The 25,228-nt window shown below is 43.1% G+C and overlaps 1 protein-coding gene across 2 annotated transcripts in view; it reads right to left on the bottom strand.

The window, feature by feature from the left end:
* Window positions 1–24,588, bottom strand: part of ERICH5 (glutamate rich 5) — a 27,179-nt gene extending 2,591 nt beyond the window's left edge. Inside the window, exons 1-2 of one of the 2 annotated variants that reach the window (XM_025394871.1) lie at window positions 24,169–24,588; window positions 706–1,659 (exon numbers count right to left, since the gene is read on the bottom strand). In XM_025394871.1, the coding sequence (XP_025250656.1) occupies window positions 706–1,659; window positions 24,169–24,226 (1,012 nt within the window). In that variant the 5' untranslated portion in view covers window positions 24,227–24,588. The remainder of the gene's footprint in view (window positions 1–705; window positions 1,660–24,168) is intronic. The other variant, XM_025394872.1, reaches the window with a different exon arrangement.
* Window positions 24,589–25,228: the final 640 nt, after the last annotated feature.

Below are 25,228 nucleotides of genomic sequence, written 5' to 3'. Positions count from 1 at the left end.
AAAAAAAAAAAAAAAAAAAAAAAAAAAAAGACATAGTACATTTTCTCTGGTCTTCTAATACAGATTTTAAAACTACAGAAGAACAAGAGCAGACTGACAGTCATTTTCTTTTTTTTTTTTTTTTTTTTTTTTTGGAGAAAGAGGTCTCACTATGTTGTCCAGGCAGGTCATGAACTGCTGGGCTCAAGCTATCCTCCCCCCTCTGCCTCCTGAAGTGCTGGGATTACAGATGTGAGCCACTGCACCCTGTCCTGACAGTCATTTTCTAAGATAAGCTTCACAAAGATGAAAATAACATTCTAAGATCCATTATGTATATATCATTTCATTGGAAAGTGAATTCCTCCAGTAATCATCTATTCACCTTTACTTTGGACCCTGATTTCATACATGGGGCCTGATGAAGCATCAACTTGGAAAAATTCAGAAAGTTTCGCATGTTGCCTTCAAAGTTAGATACTATTTAAACACTAGGTTAAAATTTTGGACAGAGATGATGTTTCGGAAAAGTTTTGCTGATAAACTGAGCATTAATAGAATGCCTCTTTCCCAGGCATAGAAGCCTTTTTGGTTTGGTCAAACGAACTTCAACCACCTGAAAGTGACTTCAGGGACTGTGTGTCAGTCACCCCACCCCACCCCCCAGAGCTGGTCTCCTATGGAACCCATCTAAACATCCAGAAGGTTTGCTAGCATAACTTTTACCTTCAATGTGTTGGTCCTCTTCATTAGTATGGATGTTCCTGACCATTTCCACATAGGCTCCTGTCTCTACATTTCGTGCTGGATGTTCCATGCTTCCAATTATTCCTTCAGATTGAATCTGCTCCATGTTTCCTGGACCTTCAGGAGTTTCATGGAGTGGATCATTCATAACAGGCTTTTCCACAAGCTGACTTCTGTCCAATACTTCTGGTGTTACATTCTCTTTGGGAATTGTTTCTAGAAGCTGGGGCTGCTCCTCTTTTCCCAGTGTTGCCTGAAGTTGCTGCTCTTCAGCTGTTTCCACAAACTGACTTCCTTCCAATATTTCTGGAGATTCGTTCTCTTTGGAAATTGTTTCTAGAAGCGGGGCCTGCTCATCCTTTCCCATTGTGCCCTGAGGTTGTAGCTCTCCAGCTATTTGCAGAGGCAGAACATTCTCAGTTGCTCCTAGAGGCTTCATCTCTGCAGCAGTTTGTGGATTCTCAGTGGCCTCCACTGCTCTGAGGGAGTCCTTCTCTCCTGCTGTCCCCAAAGGCTGACCCTTGGCTTCTGGTCCTAAAGGCTCAGCTTCCACATTTCCTTTTAGAGGCTCAGCTTCTGTCCCTGCTCCTGCATCTTTCTTCTTTCCTTCTGCTGCTGAGGCATCCTCTTTGCCACCTGGCTGAGGTGGCCCAGATTCCTTCAGTCCCTCTCCAGGCTGAGTCTTTTCTGTGGACCCTGATTCGTCTGCAGTATCCCTTCCAGGGACTACGTCCTTGGCCAGGGACTGTTCTTGGAGGGGTTTAACACCATTCGCTGTAGGCTCTGCTGAAATCTTGAGCTTTTGTAAAGGAGGATGGCTTTCCCTTTGTACATTGCCATCAACAGTAGATTCTCTTCCCAATGTACGTGGCTTTGGTTGGGCAAAGCAGGACCCACTTTCTTCAGCGGTTGAAAAATGCTCATTTGAAGTTACTTTTGGTTATTCATTTGAAAAATAAAGAGAAAAGAGAAAACACAAATTATTGTTTAGTTTTATCTTGAAAAGTGAATTGACATCACAAAGTAGATTTAACAGTTCAAGACAGTTCCAAGTATATCTGAGTACAGAAAGGCCATACCATGACCCTAACACTCTCCGAGTCAAATCCCTTTATTGTCTTCAGCTCAAACATTTCATCTTAAGCTCTGAAGTCCTCCAAAACCACAGTTTTCTCCTGTTTGCTCCTTGTGCATCTTTTCACGGCTCCTGTCCCAGATTCTAATCGAGCTTACTCCACGTTGTTTCTCTGTTCTTTTCCTTGTCTCACACTTTCTCGTCTTGAGACTTAGAAGGTTTCCTTTTTTTTTTTTTTTTTTTTTGAAATTTTTTTTCCATTTTTTGCAGAGGGGAGGGCAATAGAAGATTCCCAAACTTAGAAGGTTTCATGATGTGAGGTCCTTGGGCCGCTAGAGAGCTCTTACTTTCCTTCTAACACAGAAAAGCCCCCAGCAAATGGAAAAGGGACTGTGGTAGAGAAGCCCTAATAGGAAAAGGCTAAGATGTCTGAGAAGGGAAGTAGCAGAGACAGTTCAGCCTGAGTTTCATGTCATTTGGGGGGCACAGTGGGAAAAGAAATCAACAGAAAGTAGGGAAACATGCATTTGACTTCTGGCCGTTGTTCCAACTGTATGAGCTTGGAAACTTAGCTGCCAGTGATCTTGTCTCTAAAACAGCGGTGAATCTCTCTTCTCTCCCTCATATTGATCTCAGAGTTGCATGAGGCATGATAGTTTAAAGGATGCAAAAGTGCGCTGGATAGTTAAATATAGGCAATATGTTTAAGATTGGCAAAATGTTGATACTCTTTGACCCAGTAGTTTTACTTCTGGAAATTTTTGTTGTCGTTGTTTTACTTCTTGAAAATATATTCTAAAAGCATAAACCTATGTAGATGCTTTGGGAGAGAATATATATGTGTATGTATATAAAATCCCAATATTCTTCCATGTTTTTATTTTTGTTTTACTTTTCTGTTTAAAGAGACAGGATCTCGCTATGTTGCCCAGGCTGGTCTTGAACTCCTGGGCTCAAGTGATTCTCCTGCTGCAGCCTCCCAAAGTCCTAGGATTTATAGGCATGAGCCACCACACCCACCCCACAGTGTTCTTTATAGCAGCAAAAGCTAGAAAACAACTTAAAAGTCTAACAAGTTAGAGAATGGATAAATATTCCATACCATGGGATATTATTATACCATGAAAAAGATGATTATGAAGACCAGATGCTAAAATAAGAAAATAATTATGATACAATAAGTTGAGAAATCACTCATGATTGGGTTGGTCAAATAAAGTAATGCATATAAAGTACTTATTAACCCAAAGTCTACTGTGCAATTAAGTGCTCAACAAGTTAGCTATCAATTTCATATAAAGTATGATTACAGCAATGTTGAAAGAAAGGCAGGCAGGGGAGGGAGGGCAAAAGAGGGAAAACAAATCACAAATGAGCAGGGAGGAAACTGGAAGAAAATGAGTCAAAAGTGAAAGTGGGTCTCTAGGGGATCTTTTTCCTCTTCTTTTTTCCCCAAAGATTGTTTTTCTTCTTTTCTTTTTTCCCACTAAGTTACCATCCACCTGTCATATGTACATGCAGTTTAGAGTTATCTGCTTATCTAGTGTAAGCTAAAGACAAGTAATACTCAGGTCTCCTCTCCCATTTCCCCTTCTAAAAAAGAAATAGTTGCTTATAGAAGCAACAATTCGCTTATAGAAGCTAATTGTTTTAGCTGTTTTGGAGGAATATTTTTTTCTATGTTGCTAAATGAATTGTGCTTCAGGATTTTTCAGTTTGGGCCTTTCAATTAACTTTTTTTTTTTTTTTTTTTTTTTAAATAGCGATGTGGTCTCATGCGGTTCGAGTTGCCCAGGCTGATCTCAAACTCCTGGGCTCAAGTGATCCACCTGCCTTGACCTCCCAAAGTGCTGGGATTATAGGTGTAAGCCACCACGCCCTGCTCAATTAACTTTTACTCTGGAAGATAAAAACTTAGCTCTTTTCCTATTCTCCTCCACCACCAGCCACTCTCTCCTGTTACACATTCACATTTCCTTTTTCTTTTTTTTTTTTTTTTNTTGTGGTGCCAGAGAGATCTTGACCCACTTTCTCATGTATAAAAAGTTACAGGGACTGAGAAAACTCCAACTGCAGAAGGATTTAGAAATCAGAAAGCTTTTTTTTTTTGAGACGGAGTCTTGCTCTGTCGCCCAGGCTGGAGTGCTGTGGCCGGATCTCAGCTCACTGCAAGCTCCGCCTCCCGGGTTCTCGCCATTCTCCGGCCTCAGCCTCCCGAGTAGCTGGGACTACAGGCGCCCGCCACCTCGCCCGGCTAGTTTTTTGTATTTTTTTAGTAGAGACGGGGTTTCACCGAGTTAGCCAGGATGGTCTCGATCTCCTGACCTCGTGATCCGCCCGTCTCGGCCTCCCAAAGTGCTGGGATTACAGGCTTGAGCCACCGCGCCCGGCCCAGACTCCATTTTTAGTTTCTTCACTTGCAGCTCCTTTTCACCTCCCTCCCTTAAGGCACACCTAGTGTAAAACTGACTCAAAGCACGTCCAGGAATGCACCTACTGATAAGATATTGAGGCAAGCTGCACCAGCAGCTCCTGGGGACGCGCTCGGTGGATGGCACCCAAACCTCTGCATTTATCTCTGTGATAGTTTAAGCCCCTGCACCTGGAACTGTTTAGTTTTTTTGTAACTGCATTTGTAACCAATTGATTTTTTAACTTTTTGCCAGTTCTGCTTCTGTAAAAATTGCTTCAGCTAAAACCCTCCCTCCCCTATTTAGACCACGGTATAAAAACAAAACTAGTCCCTTCCTCGGCGCCCAGAGAATTTTGAGCGTTAGCTGCCTCTCGGACGCCGGCAAATAAAAGGACTCTTTTATTTGTCTCAAAGTGTGGCGTTTCTCTATAATTCGCTTAGTCACAACAGAGTCTCACTCTGTCACCCAGGCTGGAGTGCAGTGGCGCGATCTGGGCTCACTGCAAGCTCCGCCTCCCGGGTTCACGCCATTCTCCTGCCTCAGCCTCCCTCAGCCTCCCGAGTAGCTGGGACTACAGGCGCCGCCACCACGCCCAGCTAATTTATTTGTATTTTTAGTAGAGACGGGGTTTCACCATGTTAGCCAGGATGGTCTTGATCTCCCGAGCTCGTGATCCGCCGGTCTCGGCCTCCCAAAGTGTTGGGATTACAGGCGTGAGCCACCGCGCCCGGCCCACATTTCCTTTCAGTTCCTGACTGTATATTAATTATTTAAAATAGTAATGTTGTAATTTGGATCATACCAATATCCAATTATATGTCTGTATAATGACTGTGTCTTCTGTGAAGAACTGAGCCATATATTAAGTTATTACAATTTTTTATTTTTCCCCGAGTTAATAATTGTCATGCTTTTTCATTTCCTAGGAGTTCGGGTATTATCATTTATTCAACTCACTGCCATTTTTCTCTCTTTTGAACACATGTATTCATATCAAACAGCCTATCAATTTAATCTTCATGAAGATGAAGGACTTACTGAGATACCAAGCCACCAGCTCCGGAGCATTTTAAGCAGCCTGTGGTATCCAGGGTGGTTCTCAGTTTTCTCTACTGCTAATCAAATTAAGCTTTCCTTGGCATGTTAAAAGAGTTATCGCATGTCTGTCTGCTTCCTAAACTCCAGTATTGTTCTATTATTGTCTTTTTTTTTTCCTGTTCTTCCCATTTCTGTGGGTTTTAACTATTTTTTAAATCTCTTTACTGTCATATTAGTGGTTTCCAGGAAAGCACAAAATGAGATCCATATCTTCAATCTACCACCTTCACCAACACCTCCGAAGATGCTTTAAAGATTATTTATAACATAAAAAAGAAAACTTTCCAAATGAAAACACGGGATGTACAAAAGCAGTTTACGTGCAAAGATGAAAACTACAGGCTCTAGTACCACAGGTGAAGCCATCAGAAGCAGTAATCTAACAAAAAGAATCCCATGCGATAAACGCTGTGTGACCCCTGTGTACTGAGTGGCAAGAGGTCACACATGAGTTGAGTGTGCTGAGGAAGTTTCTACGAGTTCCAAGAGAACACACGGGGAAGACTGGAGGACTCAGGAAAGGATAGTGTGGCTGGAGGCTAGCGCAGAAGCCAGGTCAGGGAGGGCCCTGCAGGTGGTGCTGAAGAGTTTAGATTTTATCCTTGAAGCACGAAGAACAAGAATTTCTAGTAGGACTTTTTAAAAAAGTTAAATAAATATACACGCACCATATTGCTCAGCCATTTAACTTATAGGTATTTTCCCAAGAGAAAAGAAACCACATGTCCATACACTTATACACAAATGTTCATAGCATCTTTATTTGTGAGTGCCCAAACCCGGAAACAATCCAAATGTCTATCAACAGGTGAATGGGCCAAAAAATCTGTGGAACGTTCACACCAGGGAATATGACCCAGTAATAAAAAAAGAAATGAACAATTGATAAGTGCAACAACATGGATGATTTTCAAAATAATTATGCTGAGTAAAAGAAGACAAAAAGATTACATAGCATAAGATTCCATTTATATAAACTCTAGAAAATACCAACTTATCTACAGTGATAGAAAGTAGAACCATGGCTCTCTGGAGACTGGGATTGGGTAGACAGGAGGGAGATTTCAAAGGGGCACAATCTTGATTGTGCTGATGCTTCTATGGTGTACAGATATACCAGAGTTTACTACAATGTACACTATAAATGTGTACAGTTTACTGTATGTCAATTATACCTCCAAAAACTGATCATTTTAAAAATATAAAAATAAAGATAACTAAAAAAAAGAATTGTGAGCAGAGAAATGAATCAATCCAATCTGGATTTTAAAAACCTCCCAGCTGGGTGCAGTGGCTCACGCCTGTAATCCCAGCATTTTGGGAGGCCGAGGTGGGTGGATCACCTGATGTCAGGAGTTCCAGACCAGCCTGGCCAATATGGTGAAACCCCGTCTCTACTAAAATTACAAAAATTAGCCGGGCGTGGTTGAATGCACCTGTAATCCCAGCTACTTGGGAGGCTGAGGCAGGAGAATCACTTGAACCCAGGAGGCAGAGGTTGCAGTGAGCCGAGATAGCACTATTGCACTCCAGCGTGGGGGACAAGAGTGAGACTTCATCTCAAAAAAAAAAAAAAAAAAACAGAAAAAAAAAAAACCAAAAAAACCTCCCTCTGTAGAATGAATTAGAGGCAGGCAACACAGAAGTCAATGTGTCCAGTGACACAGGGCAAATAGGACTCAGAAATGAGAAGTAAAAATGACTGGATATAATGACAGTTCAGGGGCTGAAGAGAGAGAGAGGGAGGGTCTAGAGAAACACTGGTTCATAGCTCTGATGCTGGAGATAGAAAATATAGGATAGACCAGGCACAGCATGCCTGTAATCCCAGAACTTTGGGAGGCTAAGGCAGGAGGATCACTTGAGGCTAGGAGTTCAAGACCAGCCTAGGCAATATAGCAAGACCTGATCGCTACAAAAAAATTTTTTAATTAACTGGGCATGGTGGTGTGCAACTGTAGTACTAGTTACTTAGAAGGCTGATGGAGGGGATCACTTGGGCCCAGGAGTTCAAAGCTGCAGTGAGCTGTGATCGTGCCACTGCACTCAGCCTGGGCAAGGAAGAGAGACCCTGCCTCTAAAAATATGTGTTCTGGGGAAGGGGAGAGGGATAGATGGATTTGGGCCAGTGAGAGAGACATGAATTGCTCAGGCTGGAGCATGGCATCTTGGAGATGGTTGTAGATTGTACATCCTGGTGGCAAATCCAGGAGGCTATTGAACATATAAATCTTAGCTGGAAACATATGTAACAGCCTGGAGCTGAGCTCTCTATCTTATTAACAAATATGTCTTCTGTTTTGAGAAAGGGGCAGTTTTTACAGAGAGGTTCCTGTGAGGAGGGAAATGAGGAGGGTAGCGGTGTGTGTGTGTGTGTGTGTGTGTGTGAATATCTGCATCTCCACCCTGCCTCGGGGACTAGGTGTGAATCCTCCTGCAGAGAGGGATTACAGCTGGAAGTAGAGAAGCAGAACTCAAGAAAAACCTTATGAGACTTAGGGCTCAATTAGAATTGAGGAGAGGGCTATTTTTCACCTCCCCCTTCTGCCTCATCATGAATGAAGCCTTCAAATTAATTGCAAGTAGGGCGACTTAATCAAGGTGATTTTTCAGGTCCAAAAAGAAATTCATCCTGAGAAGACAATGCATTTAGATATCACACAAAGGATGGGCTGGTGATAATTGCCTTAGGGAAAAAAACAGGAAATGTGTTAATGTCCTAATCACGGATGTCTGCCAAATTATATTTTCTGGTAAAATAGTTATTACAGTGATTAGTACTGTCAGTTAAATGAGACAAACCATTTTCATCCACCTGTGCCAATAGTGAGTACATTCTAAAGGCATCATTCTCCTACAGCAAAAATTGTGTGGAAAAAAATGTGCTGGCACACCCAAAACACAGCCACACAATTTTACATTTTGAAAAACATATTATGTTATCAGTCTAAGTTTTCTCTCCCAACAAAAAGCTTTGCGAAAGTTTGAGAAAATTGATTTCTCCACAAATGGTGTCCTAAGTGTCCAAGTGATCTGTCGATTTTTGCCATAGCTAGAATATTCATACCCATGATCACAATATCCATTCACTTTCATTCTTTTATTGTTGTTGAGACAGGGTCTCACTCTGTCATCCAGGCTGGAGTGCAATGGCATGACCATAGCTTACTGCAGCCTCAACCTCCCAGGCCCAAGTGATCCTGCCACCTTAGCCTCCTAAGTAGCTGGGACTACAGACATGTGCCACCATGCCAGGCTAAGTGTTAAATTTTTTTAGAGACAGGGTCTCTCTATGTTGCCCAGGTCGGTCCATTTTCATTCTTTTTTTTTTTTTTGAGATGGAGTTTTGCTCTTGTTGCCCAGGCTGGAGTGCAATAGTGTGATCTTGGCTCACCGCAATCTCTGCCTCCCAGGTCCAAGCGATTCTCCTGCCTCAGCCTCCTGAGTAGCTGGGACTACAGGCATGAGCCACCATGCCCAGCTAATTTTGTATTTTTAGTAGAGATGGGGTTTCTCCATGTTGGCCAGGCTGGTCTTGAACTCCTGACCTCAGATGATCCGCCCTCCTCGGCCTCCCAAAGTGTTGGGATTACAGGCATGAGGCCAGTTCTTATGTAACTTTCCCAATTGTACTGGTACACTGGAAGTAGGCAAGTGTCCACAACATATACTTTTATAAAACACAACCTGAAAATAGTCAGCCAAGTTGGGAAACTTTACAAAAGAATGTCATTGTCTTTTAATATTTTTTTTTGTGGTAGCCCAAACGACATATAATACTTTTAAAATGACCATTCACACCCAAAATAGAGAAAATGCTAGAAGGGCAGGGCCACATTTACTTTGCAATTCATATTGATTAATTACACTCTAAATTTTTAAGTTGCTGTATTTCAGAGGCAGTAGCTCCCAAGGAATAGCTCAGTTCTTTTTCCTATGTGATAGAAGAGACAAATCTGCTCTAAAAGGACAGACACTTTATGAGCTTGAAAAGGACACCTATAGCATAGTGGATTTATATGTGTGTCTATATATATATATATATATAGAGAGAGAGAGAGAGAGAGAGAGACGATGTTTCATTCTTGTTGCCCAGGCTGGAGTGCAATGGTGCGATCTCGGCTCACTGCAACCTCCGCCTCCCGGGCACAAGCGATTCTCCTGCCATAGCCTCCCAAGTAGCTAGGATTACAGGCATGTACCACCAGCCTGGCTAATTTTGTATTTTTAGTAGAGATGGGGTTTCTCCATGTTAGTCAGGCTGGTCTCGAACTCCCGACCTCAGGTGATCCACCTGTCTCGGCCTCCCAAAGTGCTGGGATTACAGGCGTGAGTCATGGCACCGGCCAGTGTAGTGGATTTTAACTCCGGTTCCTGCACTTACTAGCCTTATTAAGCCTCTCTCTGCCTCAGTTTCATCACCTATAAAGTGGGAATAGTGTTATTACTGAACCAGGGAACTGACATGAGGATTATATGAGATAATACTCAGAACTAGTACAGAGACTAGCACCCACTAATCTTGTCAATCTTAGCATCACTATTGTTATACCTCCCATAGCGGCCCAAACAAGGGTGAAATTAGATGCACAGTGTCTGGGTGTGGTGGCTCACACTTGTAATCCCAGCACTGTGGGAGGCCAAGGCAGGTGGATCACTTGAACCCAGAAATTCGAGACCAGCCTGGCCAACATGGTGAAACCCCATCTCTTTAAAAAAAAAAAAAAAAATTAGCTGGCCATGGTGGCCAGCACCTGTAATCTCAGCTACTTGGAAGGCTAAGGCCGGAGAATTGCCTAAACCTCAGAGGCAGAGGTTGCAGTGAGCCAAGATCATGCCAGTGCACTCCAGCCTGGGCAACACAGCAAGACAAAGACAAAGAAGATGGAGAAGACAGAGAGGAGGAAGAAGGAGAGGAGGGAGAAGAAGAGGTGGGAGAAGAGGAGGAGGAAAAGGAGGGGGAGGATGAGGAGGAGGAAGAAGAAGAATAATGAGAAGAAGAATGAGAAGGAGAAGAAGAAGAAAGATAGAGGAAATAAATGAAAAGATTGGAAAACAAATAGTTGTTTTGAACCATCTCTCAGAGAACACAATAAAGTCTACAATTACCATTAAAACTTCCTTTCTGGCTCCAGATTACATAACCCTCACCTTATTCTTACCCTTGAGCTGCTGAAGGAAGTACATTTTTTAGTGTTTGATCTCCCTCCCTCCCCTCTAACCAAAGCAGAGCATTCAGACTGTTCTAACACTGGGTGTGAATCCTGACTCGGCCATTTATTTACTTAACTGTGCAATCTGGACAAGTTAGTTCCTAACCTCTCTGGATCTCAGTTTCCTTATCTGTAAAATGTGGATATTGTTTGCCTTTCAGGCTTATTAGGGGAACTGACAGAGTGGATAATGTGTGTAATTTGCCCAGCATGGTATCTGACATGAAAAGGTAGCCACTAAACAAGGACGCAGCGCACAGCTGTACAAGCTTCTCACTGCATGAGGCAGAACTCCAGCCTGGGTGCACCTGAAGGGTGCATGTGTTGTTGGTGGGGAAGGCCTCTTTCTAATTGTACAAAGGTCCCTTGAGTACCAGGAGTGACCTGTCAATACACTATAGCTAAATTAGCAACAGAAAAGCTAACTTGCAACATTAAAGGGCTTACACAGTCTCCTAAACACTGTGAAGTTGTCAGTGTTGACCTACAAAGTTGTATTGTTATCATGGTACAGTTTAAAACATGATTATTGATAAATAATAGAAAAGTAGGCTGGGCACAGTGGCTCACCCTGTAATCCCAGCACTTTGGGAGTCTGAGGCAAGTAGATAACCTGAGGTCAGGAGTTCGAGACCAGACTGGTCAACATGGTGAAACCCCTTCTCTACTAAAAATACAAAAAATAAGCTGGGCTGGTGGTGGATGCTTGTAATCCCAGCTACTCAGGAGGCTGAGGCAGGAGAATCACTTGAACCTGGGAGGCAGAGGTTGCAGTGAGCCAAGATGGTGCCACTGCACTCCAACCTGGGCAACAAGAGCAAAACTTCATCTCAAATAAATAAATAAATAAATAAATAAAAGTACTCGTAACATTAGCAACGATTTAACTAAACTTGATTGGGGTTAATAAAGGCCATTCATAATTTGTGTATAAATAAATGTTTCATTCTGTTTGCTGGCTTTGATTTCACTCATTCATCACATTTTCATCAAATGCATACTACAGGCGAGATCTGGGTGGCCACAGGAGTTCTAGCAGGTAGCAAGATTTGGATTAGCTGGGCAAGGTGGCATGCACCTGTAGTCCCTGCTACTCTGGAGGCTGAGGTGGGAGAATTGCTTAAGCCCCAGAGGTCAAGGATGTAGTGAGCCATGATTGCGCCACTGCATTCCAGCCTGGGCAACAGACAGAGACCCTGTCTCAAAAAAAAAAAAAAAGAGGAAAATGTGGTTCCTGGTATCCTAGGGTTTACTGTCTTCAGGGAAATTCAAATAGCTACTCCCTTCATTAAGCACAACTTGGTGGCTATATATTACCTCTTACCCAAGTATTTCCATAACTCTGTCCATATGAGTTTGTGAATCCTCACCATACCTCCTCAAGGTAGAAAAAGGTACTATATCATTTCTTCTAGCAGGCTAACTTGAAAAGCAATGAGATATATTTTTGTCCACAAATAGGAGACATTCTATGCCTAATCTATGTTATTACATAATAAATATTGTAGACAGATGCATTGTTTTCACATCTGAATTTGTTTAAAGATGTGTCTGTTTTCTGAACTCCACATTTCATCAAATCATGCACTGCTCTGAGCCTAATCCTTTGGTGCTCATTATCTCCCTTGATTCTGTTGTAAATTGATCTATGCACAAATTCAGTGTGACAGCTGAACTAACAGAACCCTTGTTGTAAGCACCGTTGTGATAGGCACACAAAGAAACTAAATACTAGGCAACATTACAGAAGGGATTAGAACTAGAGCTAACATACCTGAAATTCACATTATGGTGGAAGCTTTTCAACTCAGTTCAACCCTAATCAGAAATGAAAAGTTCCTACCCAACAAAAACAAAATCTTGTCGTTATTTCCTATGACCATGCCATATCAGACATCCTAAAGACTTCACTGAGCAACTTTGTAAGGAAGAGGGTCCTGGTATTTTTCCTTGCTGTCACCATTTCTAGGTTCTTGAGTTTTTGACGTTTTGGAACCAAGATGTAGCATGAGTCAACTCCAGAGGAGTAGTCCACTCATCTTCCTTCTCATTTTCTTACTTTGCTTTTGCCTCAATTCCATTCTATGCTTCATCCATCCATCCAGTCAACATTTGTAGAGCAGCATTATTCTAGATCTTTTTGCCCTTTTCCCACATCAAAGCATGTACAAACACTGTCTTGTGTGCCATGGTACAAATGCTAATCCCCAAGTGTGCATTCCATCAGCTGGTAGATGCCAACAGGACACTGATTTGAAGAAAGGCGAACTTAGGTTATATTCCATGTAACTGACATATAAAATTATCAACCAAAAAATTCTTTGAGGGCAAATAAAAATCAGTCAGACCACTTTTCTTTTTAATAAAAGCACCTGAATTTACATATCTAGAATTCGTTTTGATCATCACAAAGTAAATGTGATGAAGTTGGAAGACAAACTTAATGTTGAAATTTGGCCGGGCGCGGTGGCTCAAGCCTGTAATCCCAGCACTTTGGGAGGCCGAGGCGGGTGGATCACAAGGTCAGGAGATCGGACTATCCTGGCTAACATGGTGAAACCCCGTCTCTACTAAAAATACAAAAACCTAGCCGGGCGCGGTAGCGGGCGCCTGTAGTCCCAGCTACTCGGGAGGCTGAGGCGGGAGAATGGCGTGAACCCGGGGGGCAGAGCTTGCAGTGAGCCGAGATCGCGCCACTGCACTCCAGCCTGGGAGACACAGTGAGACTCCGTCTCAAAAAAAAAAAAAAAAAAAAAGAAATTTAAATATAGAGAAACAAGAATAGGCTAGGCATGGTGACTCACACAAAAACCCATAACTCCAGTGTCATCGTGAGAAAAATACCAGACAAATTCCAGTTGAGGAACCTTCCACAAAATACCTAACCAGCGCTCCTCAAAACTGTCAGAGTCATCAAAAACAAGGACAGGCCGGGCGCGGAGGCTCAAGCCTGTAATCCCAGCACTTTGGGAGGCCGAGACGGGCGAATCACGAGGTCAGGAGATCGAGACCATCCTGGCTAACACGGTGAAACCCCATCTCTACTAAAAAATACAAAAAACTAGCCGGGCGTGGTGGCGGGCGCCTGTAGTCCCAGCTACTCAAGAGGCTGACGCAGGAGAATGGCGTGAACTCGGGAGGCGGAGCTTGCAGTGCGCTGAGATCCGGCCATTGCACTCCAGCCTGGGCGACAAAGCAAGACTCTGTCTCAAAAAAAAAAAAAAAAAAAAAAACCAGGACAATCTGAGAAACTCTTAGCCACGATGAGCCAAAGGAGGCATGATGACTACCTGCAATGTGGGATTCTGGATGGGACGCTGGAAGTGAAACAGGTCATTAGAGAAAAACTAAGAACGTCTGACTAAAGCATGGACTTTAGTTAGTAATCACGTAACAGATTTGGTTCATTAATTGTGACAAACATATCCTACTAATATAAGATGTTAAAAAAGAGGAAAGTGAGTGTGCAATATGTGAGAACTCTCTGTACTAACTTCATAATTTTTCTGTAAATCTACAACTATTCTAAAATAAAATTGATTTTTAAAAATTATAGCAGGGAGGCCGAGGCAGGAGTATCACTTGAGACCAGCAGTTTGAGACCAGCCTGGGTAACATAGTGAGACCTTGTCTTTACGAAAAATAAAAAATTAGCTGGGTATGGTGGTACACATCTGTAGTCCCAGTTACTCAGGAGGCAGAGGCAGGAGGATCACTTGAATCCAGGAGGTTGAGGCCACACTCAGCCTGGGTGACAGAGTGAGACCCTGTCTTAAAAAAAAAAGTAGATTAACATAAAAAAATTAAAAAATTATAGCAGCACAAATACAAGAGCAAGTAATCTAGCTAAATAAGAAGACCTGGTAGCCTTAGAAAAACTGTCTCATAAACTGTGGCCATTCACATACCACTTTTATGATTTTTGAATATTTCTTTACCATTTGTGCTATTATTGACTTAATATTTTGTCACCATTTTTCTTTAAATAAATTTACTTTTTAAAAAAGTGAGCAAGGCCAGGTGAGGTGGCTCACACCTATAATCCCACCACTTTGGGAGGCTGAGGCAGGAGGATCACTTCAGCCCAGGAGTTAGGGACCAGGTTGGGCAACATGACAAAATGTCAACTCTCCAAAAAACACACAAAAAATTAGCCAGGTGTGGTGGTGCATGCCTATAGTCCCAGCTGCTGGGCTGAGGTGGAGGTGAGAGGCTGAGGTGGGAGGTTGAGGCTGCAGTGAGTTGTGATCGCACCACTGCATTCCAGCCTGGGTGACAGAGTGACAGAGTGAGACCCTGTCTCCAAAAAAAAAAAAAAAAAATTTAAAAAGGAAGGAAATCAACAAACTCAGAGATCTAGAACTTGATCTTAAACAAACAAAAAATGCTGTGTGCGGTGGCTTACACCTGTAATCCCAACACTTTGGGAGGCTGAGGCGGTTGGATCACCTGAGGTCAGCAGTTTGAGGCCATTCTGGCCAACATGGTGAAACCCATCTCTACGAAATATACAAAAATTAGCCGGGAATGGTGGCACATGTCTGTAATCCCTGCTACTCTGGCTGCTGACGCAGGAGAATTTCTTGAACCCGGGAGAAGGAGGTTGCAGTAAGCCAAGATCACAGCACTGCACTCCAGCCTGGGCAACAGAGTAAGACTCTGCCTCAAAAAAAAAAAAAAAAAATGAGGGTCTCACTATGTTGGTTAGGCTGGTCTCGAACTCCTGGCCTACAGAGCAAGATTCCTGTCTCAGTCTCCCAAAGTGCTGGGATTACAGGTATGAGTCACTGTTCCTGGCCCAGATTATATTCTCAGTGCATTATATGTATTAACTCATTTATTCCTCAGCTCTATTAAGTGCTATTGTTGATCCTATTTTGTAGATGAAGAAGCATGGAGAGGGTCAGTACCTGGCTCAAAGTCACACAACTAATAACTGATCCTGGATGAGGATTTGAACCCAGTCTAACTCCAGGCCCACATTCTTAATCAGCACTCTATACTGTCTTTCAGTTGAAATGAAATGTTGAAATTCATACCCACACATTAATGCAAGGTGTACAGGTAACCAGAACCTCCCATAACATCTAGTCTACAGGTCCTATACCTGTAGACTAAGTACTAAGTAAAGGAAATTAGCAAAAAAGAAACTGTGTGGCTTATATCAGAGTCTTGAGAAAATGGGAAGACGCAGAAACAGGCACACACACAAAAAATCATCTTACAGAAAAAAAAAAAAGAGAGAGAGAGAGAATGTTCATTATCATTATCATTAACAGTGAGGAAAAGAAATAAGCAAAGAGAATGCTTTAGGGAGAACATTTCAACAGAAGTCCTTGCTGGGGTGGCTGAAGGCAGATGTTATCTCTAAGCAAAAGAAACTACTAGTGAAAATGACAGACGAGCTGGAATGCACATCCCAACACTTTCTTTTTTATTTTAATTTTTATTTTATTTATTTTTTTTGAAATGGAGTCTCACCCAGGCTGCAGGGCAGTGGCACAATCTCGGTTCACTGAAACCTCTACCTCCCGGGTTCAAGTGATTCTCCTGCCTCAGCCTCCTGAGTAGCTGGGACAACAGGTGTATGCCACCATGCCCAGCTAATTTATTTTGTGTTTTTAGTAGAGGTGGGGTTTCACCATGTTGGGCAAGCTGGTCTCCAACTCCTGACCTCAGATGATCCTCCTGCCTCAGCCTCCCAAAGTGCTGTGATCACAGGCATGAGCCACTGCACTGAGCCACCAACACTTCCTGATCTTTTCAATGTCATGACATACATAGAATATGATATTTGTGCATTACACTGCAACAAATGGAGGAAGCTGCTTCCAGATGGCTCAGTCTGTCAAGATCCCACCTGGCTGCCCTAAAGGCTAGGAGAAATGCTGGCATGGCTATAATCTATTCTCACAGGCTGGGAAACTCTGATATAACAACTTAGGTAGTGCTAAATCATGCACACCTGCATTGCCTGTCTTATTTCACCCGCCTTCATAAGGTTTAATTCCTAGGGGGTTTTAGCTGCTAACAACCATGTGGGGCTGGGCATGGTGGTTCATGCCTGTAATCCCAGCACTTTGGGAGGCTGACTGAGGTATTAGGGTTGCTTGAAGCCCGGAGTTTGACACCAGCCTGGGCAGCATAGTGAGAACCAGTTTCTACCAAAAAATAAATAAATAAAACTTAAAAAATAAAATAAAAACAATGTGGATTGTTGTTTTTTCAATCTTCATCCTTAAAGGACAAAGCTCAGACACCCTTGATTATATACAATGAATGAACTTGAGAGCCCGAAGGCAATTCCCAAGAAGTGGTTCAAGGACTATGAACAACAGCAATAGCCCTGAGATGGGTGAAGAAGCTTCTGAGGTCATTACAGTACTTTCAAGACATAAACACACCTGGAGAGCTATAGTCTGGCATTTTGCTTAAAAAAAAAAAAAAATTACGGTGGGGCACAGTGGCTCATGCCTGTAATCCCAGTGCTTTAGGAAGCTGAGGTGGAAGGATAATTTGGGCCCAGGAGTCCAAGCCGCAGTGAGCTTTGATTGCACCATTGCACTCCAGCCTGGGCAACAGAGCAAGACCCTGTCTCTAAAAAAGAAAAAAAAACTACCTAGTACTACTCACACTTACACACTCTAGGATTAGAAGCCTCGTCAGGTTTTTATCAGCTTTGGTGAGCCTTTCATTAACCCGCACAGGTATTCAGGGTTTCTTTCAACTTGATATTGTTAAAACATTAACATAGAAGTGAAACTGTACACATGAGCTGGATGAGGGGCCACCTTACAGAAGCATGATTTTTTTTTTTTTTTTTTTGGAGACAGAGTTTTGCTCTTGTCACCCAAGCTGGAGTGCAATGGCGTGATCTCTGCCCACTGCAACCTCTGCCTCCCAGGTTCAAGAGATTCGCCTGCCTCAGCTTCCCAAGTAGCTAGGATTAGAGGTCCTAGCTACCAGCAGCTGCCACTACGTCCAGCAAATTTTTTTTATTTTTAGTAGAGACGGGGTTTCACCATGTTGGCCAGGCTGGTCTCAAACTCGTGACCTCAGGTGATCTACCTGCCTCGGCCTCCCAAAGTGCTGGGATTACAGGCGTGAGCCACTGCGTTCAGTCCAGAAGCATGATTTAATGTTGTCAATCAAGCGTTGTTCTACAGTGTTAACCTTTTCCTGCATAGCTAGGAGGCCCTCTTCATAACCCAACACTCTCTTCCCAAGCCCATCTTGGCCAATATTACCTTTCAGTTTCTGGTATTCATTAGGTTCTGATTCCTCCTCTACTTTTCTGAGTAATACTCTTACCTCCCTGAATCCCTGTCTCTGTCAATCATCCATTTACCCATCCAACTACTCAACAGTTATTGGTTGCCTCTCTTCTTTTCTTTTTTTTTTTTTTCTTTCTTTCTTTCTTTCTTTTTTTTGTTGAGATGGAGTTTTGCTCTTGTTGCCCAAGCTGGAGTGCAATGGCACGATCTCGGCTCACTGTAACCTCCACCTCCCGGGTTAAAGTGATTCTCCTGCCTCAGTCTCCTGAGTAGCTGGGATTACAGGCATGCGCATACCTGTAAAAAATTAGCCACCACGTCTGGCTAATTTTTTATATTTTTAGTAGAGATGGGGTTTCTCCATGTTGGTCAGGCTGGTCTTGAACTCCCAACCTCAGGTGATCTGCCCACTTTGGCCTCCCAAAGTGCTGGGATTACAGGTGTGAGCCACTGTGCCCGGTCTCTTTTTTCTTTTCTTTTTTTTTTTTTTTTTTTTTTTTTTGTTGTTGAGACGGAATCTCGCTTTGTCACCCAGGCTGGAGTGCAGTGGCTGGATCTCAGCTCACTGCAAACTCCGCCTCCCGGGTTTGAGCCATTCTCCTGCCTCAGCCTCCCGAGTAGCTGGGACTACAGGCGCCCGCCACCTCGCCCGGCTAATTTTTTGTATTTTTTAGTAGAGACGGGGTTTCACTGTGTTAGCCAGGATGGTCTCGATCTCCTAACCTCGTGATCCGCCCGTCTCGGCCTCCCAAAGTGCTGGGATTACAGGCTTGAGCCACCGCGCCCGGCCTCTTTTTTCTTTTCTTTAGAGAGAAGTCTCAGTCTGTTGCCCAGGCTGGAGTACAATGGTGCTTGACCTCCTGATTCTCCTGCCTCAGCCTCCCAAGTAGCTGGGATTACAGACTCAAGCATCCATATTCAGCTGATTGCATGTGTTCTATGTGTAAGGCCACACTACAGGTTTCTTGCAGAACTAGGACCAGATCCCAGATGGAACTGGAAGTTGTGAAAAGAACAGGGGCTTTGGAGTCACACAAGTTAGCCATGTGCCCCAGGTCCATCTATCCATCTAGTAAGTAGGCTAACTAGACTTACTAGCTCTGAGACCAGGGCAAGTGACTTATCTGCACCAAGCTTCCGTTTTCTAGCTGTATTTGCTGCAACTAATGTTTGTGTTTTAAGGCTATTGTGAGGATTAAATGAGATCACAAACTAAAGCACCTGAAACCAAGTGCATGCTCCCTACCTTGTCTCCTGACTTCTCTCTCACATCTATGTTTCGATGCGATTACCCAAATGTCTGAAAGTTTTCCATTTTAGAAAGAGATTTACTTTATTGTTGATGACAGTGTAAACTGCTTCAACTGTTACAGAACACATTTAGGCAGTTATCTATCAAAATTATCAGTGCGTATTTTGACCTAGTAATGCCACTCCTGGGAAACTGTCCTACAGATATACTTGCACACATTCAAAATGATGTAGGCACAAAGGAATTCATGGCAGTCTTGTCTGCAACAGGAAAAGACTGTAAACAAATCAAATGTCCCTCAATAGGGGACTGGTTAAATAAATCAAGGAAGAAATTATTATGCAGGTATAAACAAGGAGAAAGAAGTTCTCTATATATCAACATGGAAAAATCTCCATAGTGTTAGGTGAAAAAAACAAAGTGAGGAACAGTGGGTATAGTCCACTACATTTAATAAATAAAGATGAGAGAAGGAAATAATATTTGCAATGCATAAAGAAACTTTGAAAGAATATATCCAAAAAACCCCTAAAATAATAAGTGTTTATTCATGTGTGTGATTCGAACTAAATAGATGATGAGGATGGGGTGGAAGGTGTACTTTTCAGGCCTGACTTTTCCAAATATTTTCACATTTTTGAACCATGTATATAGTTTTTTTATTCCATTTCAATTAGCTGTATGCAATCACCAGGCCTACCACAAAGACATACCAAATGCTATTTACCTGCCAGGCTCCAGAAATGACACAAAGGCACACATTTGAAAGAAAAAAAATTTATATAATTTCTATATGCAAGAAAAGCCTATACAAATTAAGTTTAATGTTAATGAAGTTTCTTCTTCAATTCAAAAGGAAAACTTTTGTGCAGTTAGGACCAGATGACCTAACTAGATGTCACAGTGTGAAATATTGGGTGAAAACTGAAGGTATGACTGCAGTACAAAGAACAATTCACATAACTGTGTGAAATTCAAGCTTCGTCTGATTGCCTAGGCAGCATGGACAGCAAGCAGCTAGTGAAAGTTCAGGTTAGAACAAACAAATGATTATAGCTGTCAGTGGAAATGTACACATTAACCTAGCAATGAACTTGTCAATAATTACCACCTATTGACTTTGTCCATGTTTGGTGCTTGGGCTGTAACACCTTGGAAAGAAGTCTGCCAAAACAGATCGCATTTATATTAGGAAAGAATCGAGCAGTGATTATCCATGTTAGCAGAGGGCTAGGAACACTGGGAGGAGGGTTTGGATGTGAACATCTAGACATCTTCGGGCACATTAAAGTCTGTGGAGTCAATAAAACCTTTGTGTTCAGATTGCATCGGATCCTCAGGACACTCAAAAGAACAGAAATTGTCCTAATATTTAAAACTTGCTTCCACAAACACAAGAAATTCCAAACTTAATCTGTCTGATTATCCTTTGGAAAGAAAATCTCTTTCCTCACACGTTTCAGGGCACGTCATAAAAATCGATGTGTGACTACCACATATTAGGCACTGTTCTACGCTTTGAGGAGCACTGGATAATTGTTTACAATCAGAGTCTCCAATTCTGTTCTCCCCAACACACACACCTATCTGGTCAGTCATCTTGGGAGGCAATAGGAAGAAGCTCTGTGAGATTCAGTGTCTACTGGGTCAGGGCAAATATCCCCACATAATCAGTAGAATAGATTATTCCTGTGCAACCTAATGTCTGTCTACTAGTAGCTGCTGTCTGCTTTAAATTTATAACAAAGGCTGGGCACAGTGGCTCATACCTGTAATTCCAACACTTTGGGAGGCCGAGGTGGGAGGATCACTTGAGCTCAGAAGTTCAAGACCAGCCTGGGCAACATAGCAAGACCCTGTCTCAATTTTTTTAATAAACAATAAAATAAATATATAATATTTGTATAACACATTATACTATGTATCTTATTTAGGGATTAGACTAATATTTAGAATGATAATAAGGGATTATTCTATCCCTAAATAATATATATAGTATAGGCTGGGCACAGTGGCTCACGCCTTTAATCCCAGTACTTTGGAAGGCTGAGACGAGTGGATCACCTGAGGGCGGGAGTTCCACCAACATGGAGAAACCCCATCTCTACTAAAAATACAAAATTAGCCAGGTGTGGTGGCGCATGCCTGTAATCCCAGCTACTTGGGAGGCTGAGGCAGTAGAATTACTTGAACCTGGGAGGCAGAGGCTCCGTCTAAAAAACGCTGTCTAAGAAAAAAAAAAAAAGATATATAGTATAATGTGTTTATTGTATTGATTTCACTGTTTTTATAGTGGATGACCACACACCTAATGGGGATCCAGAGTGATCCGAGGCAAAAACAGATTTACATCTCGTTAGCAGAAGCTGGTTTAAACATATAGGTTCTTTTTTTTTTTTTTTAATTGAGTCTCACTCTGTTGCCCAGACTGAAGTGCAGTGGCTCAATCATAGTTCACTGCAGCCTTGAACTCCTGGGGTTAAGCAATCCTCTCACCTCAGCCTCCTGAGTAGCTAGGACTTCCAGTCTGCACCGCCAAGAGTTACATTCCCTGAAATACATGTTTCAATTAAAAAAAAAAAAAATTTTAGATACAGGGTCTTACTATGTTTCCCAGGCTGGTCTTGAACTCCTGGCCTCAAGCAATCCTCTCTCATCAGCCTCCAGAGCCACTGGAATTATAGGCATGAGCCTCTGTGCCCAGCAAAGCATATGAGTTCAAAACACCAGCTCTGATTCTTAGCAGCCCTGTGACCTTAGATAAATTATTTACTCTTATCTGTAAAAACAGGACAACCATAATATTTAGTCATAACATTGTTATAAGGATTAAATGAAGTAATTCATTCAACAAATCATTACTGAAGACCTATTATATGCCGAACATTGTTAGGCACTGAGAGTACAGTGAATAAATGCATGTACCAGACACGTAATAAACTTGGACTGTTTTTGTCTAAAAGTATGTACACTCAAGCTTGGGGTTGTACCTAGGATTTAAAGAAGTTTAAAGCTGCAGAAACAGGAATGAATTATTTATTGGGCCTAAGATCATGAAGTTGAAATGTTGACGAACACAGAATAGTATCTAATTACAAGAGAGTATTGTTTGATCGAGGGTCAGAAGCAAATAGACCTGTTGATTGATGTAACGTGTGTGTTGAGCAATTTATGCAGCATATTAGGTTAATTTTCTAAAGGCTAGAACTGGTTGTCAGGCGTTTTAACACCTCTTCCATAACAACATCTGTGAAAACTCAGAACAGCAATGAGTTCTAGAATAAAAAATGGAAGAGTATAACTCAAGTGGAATAGTTATCAATACTGATGATAAAATATTTTTTAAGATAAAGTTATTCATTATTTTCTGAAAGGATTAAAAACTGCATTACACCTACTGAATACTTTTGCCCCGAGAGTTACATTCCCTGAAATACATGTTTTAATCAGTTTAGAACTATGTAATGGTGAGTCAGTACTCTGCTTGTTAAACCAGGATGCTCCTCCTAGGATAACTGAAGCACAGCAGAGGTTAAGAGAAGTCAGAATAAGAAAATGTATCTTCCTGAAGCATCCATTTTCCCTCGGCTTTTCATATTGAAACCCACAAAAATTTATCAGAGAACAGAATGCGAAACTCTACTTAATTTCATAACATAAAACATGAAACATTGGAGAAACAGCTTGCTCTGGCCTCTCGTTGGGGGTATGGAAGCTCTGGGCTCTTTAGGAGAAAAGTTAGTGAGCACTGTGCATTATAAATGAATTTTTCCATCTTTTCACATTGTTGTCTGTGAAAAGGGGTTTGGAATCACTTTTATAATGTTTTTAATTTTTTGTTTACTTCCTGACTTGTCATTGCTTTCTGTTATCTATGGAAACTGGAAATAAACTACCACACACCACAAAAATAATAGAAACACAACGTATTTCTGACTAGGACACAGCGGCTGAGCTTTGAAAAGCATTCATGACCATCTGGTGCGCTCTACCAACAACATCAGAGAGGAAGACTTTTCTGTTACTGCAATAACACAAGGTGCTAAGAGAAGATCTGTGAAAAGGAATTCACTCCAGTACAAAATCCCCGCTAAAGTTCGCCTTGCAGAAGACTGTAAACTAGCTTGACAGAGTTTACTTAACCTCCATAGCATTGTCCAAAATGTTAGACATTCAAAATCTAAGAAAAGTGAGTCGGCTGTAAAACCTATTCTCTAATTCATGTATCTGCGTGTATGCTTTTCACAGTACTTATCACTGTCAGAAACGATCTTAGCCAATTGTTTCACGTGTTTCTTGTCGGTCTCCTCCACCCTCAATCTCCACAAACAGGGTCACTTGTATCTCCAGCATCTAGCCAAGCACTGGGGTATTATATAGTACATGCACAAAACGTCCTTGTTGAGTTTCTTCAGCAAGAGTCAGTGATGACCACTTTTGATCACACATACTTCTCAATGGATACTTAAGTCAAAGATAGGGGAAAGTGTGTCTGACCTATTCAGAGTGCAGGAACCCATTTGATGGAGTGAATGCTCCTCTGGATTCTCCGCATCTTTTGCCATCTTTGATGCTGAAACGCTAATGGGAGGCGTAAATGGGGAAAAGTGGTTTTTGTTGTTGTTTTAGTAGAGATGGGGGAGTGGAAGATCTCGCTTTGTTACCCAAGTTGTTCTCGAACTTCTGGTCTCAAGCGATCGCCCCGCCTCAGCCTCCCAAAGTGCTGAGATTGCAGGCGTCAGTCACGACCCCCAGCCTTGGGAGAAGGCCTTGATAGGACATTTCTCCTGTGTTTAAGGCAATGCCGAGGCTAACCGCCTTAGGGCTTCAACACCAATTCCCCGAGATCCCATCAGCGGACAGGGTGAGTCCAGCGCCCGGCCTCCGGCAGCGAGCGCTGCGGAGCGCACCAGGGCCGCCGCATCCGCGGTCACAGCAGCGCCGCTCCAGATTCGGGAGGAAATCGCGCTCTGTCCCGGGTTCTGCTGGCATCCTCCGGGGCGAGGCCCGGCTCCCGCCAGCCGGGGTGGGCACGGGCACACCCTTTGGACGTCCCGGGGAGTTAGCCCACCCGAGTCCCCAGCCCGGACGCCGGCGGCGCCAGTCCTCTGCTCACCGCTAGGGAACCTGCTGCTGTCGCCGGCCTTGTTGAGAGCGCTGCTGGAGCAGCCCATCTCGGGGAGCGCAGACACCTGTCTCAGCCCCGCGCGGGTGTCAGCCCGGAGCCGGGATCCGAAGGCAACCGCACCCGTAGCCGCGGAAGTTTCTCCAGCTCTGCAGCCCGGCTCCCTTGGGCGTAGAGCGCAAGCGCGCAGCGGAGCTAGGCGTAGGGGTGCGCACCTGGAGGAAAAAGGTAGCTGGCAGGAGGTGGAAGGAGCCAGGAAGGGCAGAGCGGAAGAGAGCGGGAGGGCCAGGACTCAGAGGAGGGCAGGGACAAGTGGATCCCAGGAGGCAGGAGGGGAGACGGTGGAGGGTATGGCACAGTCAGAGAGGAAAAACCCCTAAAACAGGGATAGGGAGGATGTCAGGGGGCGAGGGCGAAGCGCTGGGAGGTATCATCTGACTCATCACTAAATAGCCAGGGACGGGAGGCAGCCTTGGGACTAGGGGCTATTGATTGGTGGACTAGATGTGCGATGACAGTCTTATTTTCTTTTTTTTTTTTTTTTTTTTTTTTTTTTTGAGACTGAGTCTGGCTCTGTCGCCCAGGCTGGAGTGCGGTGGCCGGATCTCAGCTCACTGCAAGCTCCGCCTCCCGGGTTCACGCCATTCTCCTGCCTCAGCCTCCCGAGTAGCTGGGACCACAGGCGCCCGCCACTTCGCCCGGCTAGTTTTTGTATTTTTTAGTAGAGACGGGGTTTCACCGTGTTAGCCAGGATGGTCTCGATCTCCTGACCTCGTGATCCGCCCGTCTCGGCCTCCCAAAGTGCTGGGATTACAGGCTTGAGCCACCGCGCCCGGCCCTTATTTTCTTACATAACTACAATTACCACAAGAAAGTTTAACTTTGGTACAGTACGGTTTAATCCACCCTCCATGTTTCATTGTTGCCAAATGTCCAATCCAGGACTGCACGTTGCATTTAGTTGTGTCTCTCTTTAGTTTGCTTTAATCTGAAGTAGTTCCTCCTGTCTTGCTTTGTCGTTCATGACTTTGATATTTATTAAGAGAACAGA

Source organism: Theropithecus gelada, chromosome 8 (genome assembly GCF_003255815.1).
Source record: "Theropithecus gelada isolate Dixy chromosome 8, Tgel_1.0, whole genome shotgun sequence".
NCBI classification, from domain to species: Eukaryota; Metazoa; Chordata; class Mammalia; order Primates; family Cercopithecidae; genus Theropithecus; species Theropithecus gelada.
Note: the sequence above shows the minus strand (reverse complement) of the source record. Positions and strands in the feature narration are given on the sequence as shown.